Source organism: Cyprinodon variegatus, unplaced genomic scaffold, assembly GCF_000732505.1.
Source record: "Cyprinodon variegatus isolate N-32 unplaced genomic scaffold, C_variegatus-1.0 Scaffold89, whole genome shotgun sequence".
Classification (NCBI taxonomy): Eukaryota; Metazoa; Chordata; class Actinopteri; order Cyprinodontiformes; family Cyprinodontidae; genus Cyprinodon; species Cyprinodon variegatus.
The window spans coordinates 50,601-63,677 of NW_015150542.1; the positions used below are offsets into that span (position 1 = coordinate 50,601).

The 13,077-nt window shown below is 36.4% G+C and overlaps 1 protein-coding gene across 2 annotated transcripts in view; it reads left to right on the forward strand.

Moving 5' to 3' along the window:
- The first annotated feature begins 622 nt into the window (after window positions 1-622).
- The window catches only part of LOC107083982 (serine/threonine-protein kinase N2-like), a 26,932-nt gene continuing 14,477 nt past the window's right edge, over window positions 623-13,077 (forward strand). Inside the window, exons 1-6 of one of the 2 annotated variants that reach the window (XM_015373601.1) lie at window positions 623-1,057; window positions 1,149-1,452; window positions 6,534-6,685; window positions 8,154-8,367; window positions 9,731-9,859; window positions 12,415-12,524. In XM_015373601.1, the coding sequence (XP_015229087.1) occupies window positions 1,311-1,452; window positions 6,534-6,685; window positions 8,154-8,367; window positions 9,731-9,859; window positions 12,415-12,524 (747 nt within the window). In that variant the 5' untranslated portion in view covers window positions 623-1,057; window positions 1,149-1,310. The remainder of the gene's footprint in view (window positions 1,058-1,148; window positions 1,453-6,533; window positions 6,686-8,153; window positions 8,368-9,730; window positions 9,860-12,414; window positions 12,525-13,077) is intronic. The other variant, XM_015373602.1, reaches the window with a different exon arrangement.

Genomic DNA, 13,077 nt, shown 5'->3' on the forward strand with positions numbered 1-13,077 from the left:
TATCTATCTATCTATCTATCTATCTATCTATCTATCTATCTATCTATCTATCTATCTATCTATCTATCTATCTATACTTCTGCCTTCCTTCCTTCCTTCCTTCCTTCCTTCCTTCCTTCCTTCCTTCCTTCCTTCCTTCCTTCCTTGCATAACAATTGCAGCACACCCCTTATCCATTTATCATTAGTGCAAACCAACTATAAGAGGCTTTTATTGTTTTATTTATTCACTTGAGGCTGTCTTATTTTAAATGTGTCCCCTTAAGTCAAGTTATGTTAGTGTGTGTTCATAAATCATGAAGAGGAGGACCACAGCAACCACAAGGCTGTTGTGTCCTTGTCAAATGTCACTGTGGGAATTCGCTGTGCTGGCAGCAAATCCAGCTCTCGCTGTCTGGGAAAAAAAAAACCCAGCAGCTGCTTCTGCACTTCCATTGCCTGAATGTTTTGTGTGCTGCAATCAACATAAGATCTTTCACTCTCTTTTTGTGTAAGAACAGATTAAAGCAAAGTCCCAAACACTGCAGGCTTATCTGGGCTCTGTCCCGAAGAGAGCAGCAGCTTTAGCAGCAGCAGCTCTGGGGTTTGCCTTTTGGTTGGTGGCAGAACGGGAACATGTGGTCATGCAGCGGCCAATGCCGATCACAGGGCAGGCAATCGGTTCTCAGAACAGAGCCAGTAGCGGCTTTCTGTGCAGAAAGAAATCCCTCTTAAAAAAAGACAAGACACACACACAGACTGAGAGAAAGAGAGAGATAGGGAGAGAGGGAGGGAGGATTTGTTACAGAGCAGAAGATGAGGATGCAGAGGGAAGAGGATGTTGCAGGGGAGGCTGTAGGGAGGTGAAAACAAACATCACGACAAGCCTTGTGATCCCAGTCCCAAGATGTAGGCGCTGATTGATCCGAGGGTGTCTGTGAATGCACCGTACAATCCAAGGACTTGTTGTGATTCAAGGATAAAGAAGGTGGAAGGCTGCAACCTGAGAAGCCCCCCCCCACATCCACCACCACTTAGGATGACAAATTAGTGTTTACCAGGCGAGGAACCATCCCAAGGTAAGTGAACTGCACAGTCATCCTGTTTTCACCTGACTGGAGCTTGTTGTTCTCACTTTTTCCATGTCTCTCCTCACTTGTTTTTGTCCAGGTTCCACTCAGATTCCACACATTCTTCCACATGTGTGTCTTTTTTAAAGCATATACTTTACTGAAGGATCTCTGTGCTGAGCGACCGCTCTGTTTTTAAACGTGCTGAGCTGTCAGAGTGGGGCTTGACACCTCTTGATGCGCTGTCGCTATCCGGGATCAGATGTTGTCCACAGCTCAGCAGATGCTGCAGGACAGCCGCTCCAAGATCGAGCTGATCCGACTGCAGATCATCAAAGTTACGCAAGCTGGCGGCAGCGGCGGTGGAGAAGGTGGAGGAAACCAAAACATCTCTGCTCAGGGAGGTCAGTCCGAGGGGAGGGGTGGGGGCGGTGGTCTATCAACTCCCTCGTATTCTGCTTTATTGAAGCTGGGAAATGAACTTTAAAGGAGACAAAGAGGCAGATTCTGCACATCATAATATTCAGCACACAGGTTTATTTTAAGAAGCACAAATTGGTCCCAGTGATCCAAGGGAAGATTTAATCCTGGAAGGAATGTTATATTTATTTATGTATTTATTTTTATTTATCAGTCAGTTATTCTGCAGTAGGAAGTGTGGCTGTGGTTTGTGGTAAATCACTTTCATGCTTTGCTTTGCTTCTCTGTAGCAGTGGCATGGATTATGCATAAAAAAGTGACGGTTCTAGACCATACAGGGGGACCAGAGTGGGGTCGGTGTGTTTTTAGCAGAGCACAGAAAAGCATGAAATGAAAAACATTATATATTTTAAATGAAAAACAATAGTTTTTCATTTAAAATATATACTGTAAGTATAAGCCACATAACCAAAGAATGATGCGAAAGATCTACGTCATTTAGTTTAAGTAACATTTTATCTTGTTCCAATTGAAAATATGTATTTTTGGCTTAAACATGTTAATTTGACTTACCTAAAATTAGAATCCCAACTAAAATAGTAACACATTTATGAATATGTACTAAAAGCTCAAAATAAAATTCTAAATCATAATTCAGGAATATTACATATTTTTATTATTTAAAATGGAAATGATCAGTTATAATAAATAAAAAATGAGAAATTAAGCAAAACCGATCAATTCAGCTCGAATTAATTACTTTTGTTTCTTTTTTGCTCTGAAAAAAGAGTAAAACTGTGATTCTATCTTGATATAACTAAAGCTAACTACTTCATTTTTAAATCATAACTAAAACAGAATTGTGAAGGAAAAACTAATTGGGTCCAAGGTACCAATCAGTCACTGTATCTGTTTCAGTGCACAACATAATTAGTTTTTATTTAATTTTTTTTAGTACGGGGGCCATAACAGGGGCCCAGACCAGTTCTACAGGAGCAGTGGTCAATGCTGATGCCTTTGGCAACATTTCCATTTAAAGTAACTTTTTTTTACACATCTCTCAAAAGTTAACACAGCACTTTAATCTAACTGTTTTTATTTAGAATTGGGCGAGTTTGAGAATAATTTAATGCTTCTCGGGGATGATAGATCTATGGAAAGGCAGACACATATAGGACATGGATATCTTTGTAAATAAAGGCCTTATTTAAGCTTCATTTTCCAATAGATATATTGGTTTTAGAGAAAAAGTCCTCCTTCTGCATAACTCTGAAATAGGTTTGTTATATTTTATTGTTATATTTTATGTTGATGTGACAATTACATTTTTAAGGAAAACAATATTTAAAATACTTAATGTTATGCCTGTATTTACAGGAAAATAAAGGGTTTCACCGGTGCCATTTTAGTCCAAAGAGAGCAATAAGTGGGTAACATTTTTAGTTTTTTTCACTGTAAGTGCACACTGTGAAAATCCTAAAATCTAATTATTTAAATGAAATAATAAATGTAAATGTAGATATATGCCTTATCTTATCTGTGGATGGCATTGAATTAAAATTTTTCTGCAGGATAAGTGGAGAGCGATCATCAGAATTACATTTATGATAACTATTGCAAAAAATATGATTTATTATTAGTAAAACAAAATACACGCGCACCAATCAAAACTTGAAATAACTGAGCCTTCCGGAGGACTGTGATCAGTGTGTTCAGTACTACGGGGAAAACTGCTCCTAAAGGATTTGTTAACAATGGAGGAAAATTCCAAGTGTAAAGGGGAAAAACATGGCTCCTGGCATAGGAAATCTGAATCAGGTAACTCATCAGGTCAATTCTTCAGCTTGAATTTCATCCCTCCGACCTCCTGACCTGCTTCCTGCTTGTTGTTTCCTTGTAATGTCTTAATCTTTGGGGAAATTACAGCTTCTGTCGCTGCAGGCTCTTTGCATTGACTTGCTTACAAGAGGCCTGATTAATGTGAAATGTGAGCATGTTGCTAAATGCAGCACATTTTACATTGACTAATCAAATAATATTTTTACTTTCCGTGCGTGTTGATTTTATTTCCCTGTTTCGCTGAAAAACAATTATTTCCGACATAGTTTTTTTTAATCAGACTCTCTCTTATTCATCTGCTGAAACAGCTTTAACCAACGCTACAGGCCTTAATTGCTGTCAGACTAATGCTTTTTAGATGTTTGCTACCTACATATATAGAAATAACTTGAATCTAACAAAGTAATAATAGATCAAATATTCTATGAAAACAAACTAATAAAAGTGGGACGATTTCACCATGCTTTGACAGAATGATTTTTAAAATAAACTCATGGAACAGACCCAGATAAATATTTTGTTGCTCAACCCTTTAAGGCAATCAGATGATTCCTGCAGCTGTCAATAATCCTTCTGCTCCTCTCAGCAGGTATTTTTGTCCCTCTCCTTATAAGCAAAGTGCCTGTTTCAGTTCTTTCCAAAGATGCTTTGTTAGATTTGGCTAAAGCCCCATAGAGGGCAACTTTGGATTAGTCCATTGTCTTCCTTTCCATTCTTGGTGGTTATTTGTTGTATGTTTTGGGTTGTAATCCTGATTTAAGACTAATGTGACTGAGATCAATCTGACACCGTGCAGCAAATTTCCCTCTAGAATATCTTGATAATATTGAGGTTGTTTTCAACCCTTCAGAGATTCAAGACACCCAGTGCCAGATGAAGCGAAGCAGCCCCAGAGCATAACAGAGCCTCCTCCGTGTTTCATATTAGGGACAGTGTTCTGTTCTTGATATGCTTCATTTTTCTGTCTGTGAACGTTTACAACTAATGTTCCTTGGCTAAAAATAAAGAAAGAAACATTTGTATTTATTTATCTGTCCATAGGAAAGTTTCCTGTAGAAGCTTTGTGCTTGTCAACGTGTAGTTTGACAAACTCCAGCCTTGCTTTTTAGGATTTGTTTTCAACAATGGTGTCCTCCTTGGTCGTCTCCCATTAGGTCCACTTTGGCTCAAAGAATGACAGATGATGCTATCTGATGTTCATTAAGCTTGAAGTTCATCTTTAATCTCTATATAAGGATCTCTATATTTGTTACCATTCATATAATCCTTCTCTTTGTTTTGTCATACCGTAATTTTTCCTCCTGCTGCCAGTTAGCTGCACTCTCATGGCTCTAGCATTTTTTCAATAATATGTGTAAATGTTACCAAACCACACAGCGACTACCTGTAGCCCTATAGATCGGCCCACAGATTGATTATTAGATTCTAGACACCTGTTGTGCTCAGTAGTGGACATACCTTGATTTAACATGTCTATTTGGTTATATTATTTTCAGTCTTTTGTTGAGGTACCAGACCTGTTTCATGAGTTTATTTATTTTTTTAAATCATCCCGTTCAAGAGTGTTTGAACAGCAGTGTTTGACTTCAATTTATTCATTTTTCTAGGTTCTTTATTTATTCTTACTTTTGTCAGATTAAAGTTTTTTTTTCTGTGACAATTTTGGGTTATTCTTTCATTAAATGAGCAGAAACAAACAATTTTAACAGTAAAATGTTCTGGTCTGTTTAGTTGTTTTGTTGTATAAATTGTAATTCAGTTATGATAGATTTTATCCCTACAAAAACAAGCTTTAACAGAGAAATAAGGTGACATCAAATAAAGTAAATAATCAGGGTTCTTTAGATAAGATCTGTTTATGTTTACTTTTTTTTTGAGCCCTCTAAATGTGTTCTTTGTCCAGAAGTTTAAAAAAAAGCCCTTGAAGAGGATTGTGACGCACCTGAAAGGAAAGATTCTGTTGTCAAAGAATTAGTCAGTCAACATTTTTTGGATGGAGTGGGGCTTATTTTGCATATGCAGATTTCCATCTCCTGTAGGTTTCCTGTAGTACCGAGTCCAGTCCTTTCCATCAGGATTCTTGGTTAAATTAACTCTAATTCTGAATCAAACAGGCAAGAACATTTTATTCTCATTTTATTCTACTATACTACTACTAAGTTAATTGTCAGCAATAAGGTTGACAACCATTAATCCTTGAGCCTTTTTAATGTCTTTAAACCTAATTTATACAGAGAAGGGTTAAAAGGTTATTTTTCCTTTGTTGTTTCTTTTAAAATCTTTGTATTATTTCAGTGGAAATCCAGACTGCATCACCCGGCTGTGTTTGACTTTTCATTATAAAGTTGTTGCTGAAAATAAAGCGCATCATGGGATAATGTCTTTAACGCTCACACCAGCTGCTCAGGAAAAGGGCAACAGATGTTGTCATTAAGTTTTTTGGTAATGATTAATATTATAGATTCTTTTATCTTTTACTGCTATTAATTTGTTGACAGTTGTTGTTACTACATTATTAATAGCATAAGTAGCCCTTTCTGTACCCATATAAAAATTATCTTTATGTTAGAAAAATACAAAAAAAAACAAAAAACAATGACATTCAGACTTGCACTCTCTTTTTTAATCCTTGACTTATTAAATCATTAATAAAAAAAATCCCAATAGTTTGAAAAGCTAAGCACACAAAAGTGAAGAAAATACACCTGTGATATTCTGCCATAGTCATGTAAATTTAGCATACATTAATATTCAAAATGAGTAAATAGTTGAACAATATCTCCTCAAATAAACATTACAGATTAGAAAGTGTAAACAGTTTAAGTTTAAAATGACTGCAACATCACGCATGTTAGAATAAGTAAAAAACAACCAAACCAAAATAATCTCCTTCTACCCCTAAAAGAACATTCAGTTTGTTGAAATGAAGTGGACTCTGATGCAGGAATCAACCTGACAGGAGGCTTTGATCTGCTTCACTGAAACTATTCATGTTCATGAAATATTCAACTAAAGTGATTGAAGTACTGAGAGTAATGCCTCCCTGTCATATAATTCCCCTTAGACTTTCTCAAACAGTTGTGCTTAAAAGTTTACATACCTTCCATTAAAGACAGAGAAAAATCCGCCGTCAGTAAAATAAATCCAAATTGAAAAAAGTAATTATAAAGTAATAAAAAAATATTAGTTTTAGAATTAATAATTAATTTTATAATCTTTGTCTTAGAAATGTCTCCCGTCTCCATCGGTCCTATGGACAAACGTCTGGCAGAGCTGCAGCACTACATGCAGAGAGAAACAGATGCACTGGTGCTGCACAAAGACGTGGTGAAGCAGCTGAAGGGGATCTCAGAGCTGGACCAGAACGCCTTGGCTGAAGTAAGCATTTACAGTCACAGGAAGAAGTTATTGTTCCAATGCTGATTTCCGCTGTTTTAGGGTTTGGTAAGATTTTACATCTAAGCATTTTTCAGAAGCCAGCTAATCATTACAAAGCTGTCCAGACGATTTTTGACTCAATGTGGAGACGTATTTCCTCCCTTAGACTAATAACTGGTTTTTCTGGTAAGCATCATCCATCAAACGGTTGAGATAACTGGAGATAAGACTGCAGTGAAGGGTTTTTAAACACTATTTTCTGCAGGATTGGTAGTGTTTAAGTATGATTAAGGTATCTCACAGCATTTCAATTGGATGTCATTCTGTATTTTGACAAGACCACTTCAGAGCTTTCATTTTGCTGTTGTTTTTTTAGGTGTTTTAGATGTGACCCTGCTTGTGGCTTTGGATCACAAACCAAAAGCTGGGCATTTTCCTTTGTGATTTTCAGCTACAGAGAGGAGAAGTTTCATCAAGTCCTGCAGTTCTCCCTGGTGTCAAAGCAACAGAGCAGCCCCATACCATAAAACTACCATCACCATGTTTGAGTGATTGTTGGATTTTCCTTTCACTGCAGTCTCACCGTTTTCGAAATAGTTTCAATGATCCTTTGCAGACTGATATAGTCTAGAATATTCTTAAGCTGCCTTAGACTGAAGGTTAATGTGTTGCTTTTTTAGATCTTCTCACCTACATCATGTTGGATAGGATTTATTTTGATTGTGTAGTTCTGGCAGTAATCGGGCCTGGGTGGTATATTCAACAAATAGGGAAACTAATCTGCCTTGGATAGTTTTAACTTCTATTTCTATTTCCTTAGTGTCAGGGTTTGGGTATGGTTCAGGACCCAAATGCAGAGGCAGGGAGGCGGGGGTGGATTTTTGAAAGGTTCACAAACAACTGAGGCAGGAATCCAAAAATAAAAAAAATCCAACATTTACAAAGTTAAACAACCCAGAACCATCGAGACTTCAGGGGAAAACAATTACGACGAGGTATGACACAGTAAGACGGAGACTGAGGAACTGCACCAAGGCAGTATTAATGGGACACTGAAACAAAGAGAGGACTAACGAGCTGATTGGGAGCAGGTGAGGAGTTTAGAAAGGAGCTAGGGAAAAAGGAGACCAACACAAGAGGGCAACAAATAAAAACCTAAGAACTGAAATATAACCAAAAAAACAAAAAAAAAAATAAGAAATAAACCAATAAAACTAGAAAACTTGGAGCAAAGTAAAACTGAATACTCAAAAGAAAACATAACAGAACCAAAACTGTGCCACTTAGATTAATAAATATTAAGTGTTTTTGGTGATTTAAAACGTTTCTTTTCTTATGCCACTGTGTGTTTATATCTTAGTTCAACAAAGTATTGTAAAAGATAAAAACAAAATGTTATTATTTTTAGGTTTAAATATGAAGGCAAGTGAAGCAATTTAAAATTCAACCTTTTTCCTTTTTTTTTCAGGCTCAGTTTCGGGTGCAGGAATCCTCCCAGAAACTCGAACTTCTCCGATCATCCCTGGAAAAATGCCTGCAGGAAAAGAACCAGGAGGCTCAGAAGCTTCCAGCAGAGGAGTCGGATCCTCCTGAGGGGACGCCGTCATCAAAAGACCCCAAATCCGCCTCTTCGCTCTCCACCTCTCCATCCAACTTCTCCATTCGACCTGCGTCTCTATCTGGTATCAGCAGACAGTAAAAATCAGTTAAGAAAGTAGATGTTGATGGCGTCTGTTTTTTTTTTTGTCCTTTTTATTTATTTGTATATTCTTTGTGCGAATACAGAAAAAAAAAAACGCTCCAACTTAAGAAGTTACAGACAAAACCAGCTCACTGATAGATTCTTCAACCATTTGGTATAAAATCTGACCTCTTTCACTTTTTTCTATATCCTTTCGGCTAATTGCTAAAACTGGTTTAAATGAAGTCCATTTTTAACTGATGTCATATAAAATTCATACATAAAATAGAATCCAGTTATTCAAATTGTTTTATTAAAGAATTATTTTGTTACATTTTAAAATACACCAAAAATCCCTATTTATGAATTTTAAAGATTAATGTAGAATTAGACACGATCACAATTATCATTTTCTATAATTTTAAATTTAAGTACTTTATAAACTAATATTGTACAACTTTTAATTATGTTACACTCACTGTCATCATTAAATATTAGTGAATGGGGTAATTTAAAATTTTTCCAGTTTTCCATCTGATTGAGACCAAATTTAAGATTTGTGTAAAAGAATATTATAATATTTTTTCTTCCATAATTTTCAAGTTATAAAATCTGTTATGTTCCATATGTTACTTAAGAAAAATAAAACCCTCTTTATGTTATTATAATTATTTTTTAATATTCTTTTATTTTGTGTAATTGGTTGGATCGTTATTAGAATATTAAATCTAAATAATATCATAATTTGTTTTATTTATAAGGATAGCTGATTAATTATCATGATCCACACAGTAATGTTTTGATAAATTTAGTTATTACTCATTTCATTTTATATTATTATTGATCTGTATTATTGTTATTATTGTTAATTATTGTCATTTTTAAGCACCAAGGTCAAATATTCTGTTTAATTTTGAGTAATTCAGACTGCCTGTGTTTGAACAAGATTTACAGTCTGCTGACGGCAGATAATCAGGACGTGTAATCCGTTGGTTTTGAACAGTTCACTTGTAAGCCTGTTTCTCTCAGAGCTTGAGGCTAAAAAAAGGCTTTTGATGATGTAATGAGGTGCCGATCTGTCAGAGGCGAATAATGAGAAAGGGTGGGAGAGAGTGAAAACACTTGAGGTGATTCTGAGCTCCACAGCTGCTTAATTCAGCAGTGAAATGAAGAAAATGAAGAAGCTCAGTGTGACTCTCTCCACAGGGGACTGATTAGAGACACGAGTTCAAGAGATTTACTCAAACGAAAGGTCTTATTTTGAAGTAGCGGATCTTTTTTGGTCACACTGAGGCTCTTCACAGGATAGTGGCCGTGGTTTGAGCGATTTATCCTCAGAGACTGAGATTCTTCTTCTCCTGTAGGCAAACTTGAAGTCAGACTTCTGGGATGTGAGGATTTACTGCAACCAAAGTTGGACTTGGAGCAGGAACATCCTTTGGTTACCTCTGAAAACGGTTCAGCTGTTCCTCACGAGCCTGATGGATCCCCAAGTGAGTAAACATTTTACATGTATAGATTTTCAGTTTGCAGAGTTTTAGAACTTTATCTGTTTCTATTTTTTGAGAAGCATCCACTAACCTTAGACTTAGACTAACTATTGTAATTTCATTGCACACACCTTTCAACAATGACCATTTATAAAGTGCTGCAGTGATCAAGAATGTGGACAGTGTAGAAGAAAAGGAAACCAGTTTAAGGTCATGGGACAAAAGGGCATTAATATGGAAAGGTTCAGTGCAGTGCAAAATAAATATGGTTCAAAATGCAGTAGAACATTGATTTGTGTTCTGTTTAAAAGGATTATAAAAGTTTAGCCACATTGGTGGTGCAAAATAATGTTGCAGGTGTAATGCAGAGTCCAGTTTAGAGTTCCAACAGTTCTACAGTCTTATGGCAGCGGGTAAATAGCTGTTTCGGAATCTGCTGGACCTGCATCGGATGCTTCGAAGTCTCTTCCCAGAGGGCAGCAGGGAGAACTGTCCATGTTGGGGGTGTGAGGGGTCATTGATGAGTTTACAGGCCTGGGACATGCAGCACTGGGGTTAAATGTCTTTAATGGAGGGTAGAGGAGCCCCCATGATCCTCTCTGCTGTTCTCACCACTCTTCTCACCTTCTTCCAGTCTGAGGCGCTGCAGCCTCCACACCACACAGTGAGACAGCTGGTCAGAACGCTCTCTATGGTGCTTCTGTAGAAGGTGGCAGGAAGTATAAGCGCTTTTGTGCCCTTTTGACCAGTGAGGTGGTGTTTACATTCCAGGTGAGGTAGTCTGTGATGTGCACCCCCAGGAATTTGGTGCTATTGACCACCTCTACAGCTGAGCTGTTGATGACCATCGGAGCGTGATTAGGACGGTTCTTCCTGAAGTCCAAGATGATCTCCTTCGTCTTCTCCAAGTTCAGTATCAGGCTGTAATCTTTGCACCAGTCCACCAGCTGCTCCACCTCCTCTCTTTAGTCCTGGTCATCGTCTTTGATGAGGCTCACCACTGTAGTGTCATCTGCAAACTTCACGATGTGATTGGTGGTGAACCTGGGGATGCAGTCACCAGGTTTACTGCCTCTCCTGAATATTTAAATTATGTGATTTGATCAACAAAACCCTATAGCAAAAATGTTCAAGATAGAAAAACATATACAGAGCTGCAATATGGAAATTGTTGCTACTTTAATTGCTATTTAGTATAGATTAATAGTGAAACCAGAAAACAAACAAACTAAAAAGCAAGATGTGCAAACCCTCTAAATACAATAAGAAAATGTTTTCTTTTAAAATGTGTGATCCAATTAAAAGCTGTTATAGAGATGGATAACTTTAATTACAGTAAAGAAAACTCAACCAAAGGCATCTTCCCTTTAATTTAAATCATGTTAAAAACGTTACAGCATTCCACACCAAAACTGGCAATAATTAGAAGCATGAACTTGAAGACAGCAGCGACAAAAGTATGGCCAGCCAAAGGTGTTTGCCTTCCAACTTCCGGAGGATTTAATTATTTTTGGTTAAATTTCGCTGAATCAGCACCAGACAGTGTGTTAGATGATTGGTTTTGTATTGAGTTGGTATTTTTACAGTAGAACAACTTCTTCGCATCTGTAACGCTTTCATTTTAAACAAATGTACATTTATTGTACTTGAAGTATTACTAAAGTACGGTAATAGTTCTTCGAACTAATTTGGGACATTTCTAAGTTTACTAAAGTATACTTAAAGTATACTTTATTAAACAATAAAGTAAACAATAGTATAGTCAAGTACACTTGATTATACTATTGTTAAGTATATGAAATATAGTTTAGAATAAGTAAACTCTAAGTTTTCTGCCTGATTTTAAGTATAAAATTAGTGCACTTTTAGTATACTTGAATAAACTACTTTTTGCTAAGGGAAGGTTTTAAATTGAAGTGAAGTTACTGGGAGAGCAGCTGTTGCACACATCCTGCAGCCTGTTCATCAGAAATGTTGGCTTAATATTAGCCTGCAATGTATTCATTATCATTATTTTGCTGTTTAGCGTTACCACACATGAACTACTATATGTCCACTTACATCCCTAGTATAATTAAAGCAATTTATCCCCATCAGTCATAATTAAGATATATATGTGTTGAATATTTTGACCACAAATTAAATAAGCAGGCATTATATGAGTTAGAAAACAGGCAGTTTGGGATGTTTCTTTTGCATCACTAAAACCCCTCATCTAGATATTTCCAGTTGTCTGAAGATATAATTGACACAGATTGTAGAGTAGGGAATGTTTATAAAGGTTTATGTATTGGGGTCAGTGTTTATGTTGAATAGGCTGCTGGGAGCTCCTTTCAGAAGGAATCTGAGTGGAAACAATAGATTATAAACCTAAAGTCATCATTAGGTCTGAAAGTCAGCCAGGCTCTTGTTTATGGTTAAGTTTTACTGTGCAGCTTGGAGAGAAGCTGCTTTAGTTAAAACTGAAAAAAGTGAACTAAGTTTTCTGTTATCATCAAGGTTTAGAGTGAAGAGTGTTTGCAGACAGTGGTGGTAAACGGTTGCTGTCTGTCTCACAGCAGAGGTCAGTGCAGTTCTTCGGCTAGACGGCAGACTGATCGGCCGGACGCCCTGGGCGGCAGTCAGCAGGCTCAGCTGGGATCAGGTTTTCTATGTCCAGCTTGAGCGGGTAAGTCATCAGAGTTTAAAATACTCTTATTTATTTATGCTGTTTAAAATACTTTAAATAGCATAAATTCACAGAGAAGAGCTGTTTTCTTGTTTCCCTTTTCCTGACTTCCTTAAAACAAAAAAAAAATCCTTACTTTAATGCAATGTTTGCCCTTTTTTTTTTTCTTCTAAAGAGTAGATAAGAGAAATAGGACGCCATGCTAAACCTTAACCATGGATGCTAAAATATGGAGTATGATGTATTTAACTGTATTTAAGTAATTAATAAATTCACTTTAGACAAAAAAAAAAACGAATTTGAAGAATTCTTTTTTTTTTACATTTTTTTTTTGCCCTGTTTGAATCTTGATCCTATCTATGGAAGCCCGTTTCCGCCACTCTGTAAAAAAAAAAAAAAAAAACTATCTCAATATAATGAGATAGTAACTCAATATAATGAGATAGTATCTCATTATAATGAGATAGTATCTCAATATAATGAGATAGTATCTCAAAATGAGATAGTATCTCAATATAATGAGATAGTAACTCAATATAATGAGATAGTATCT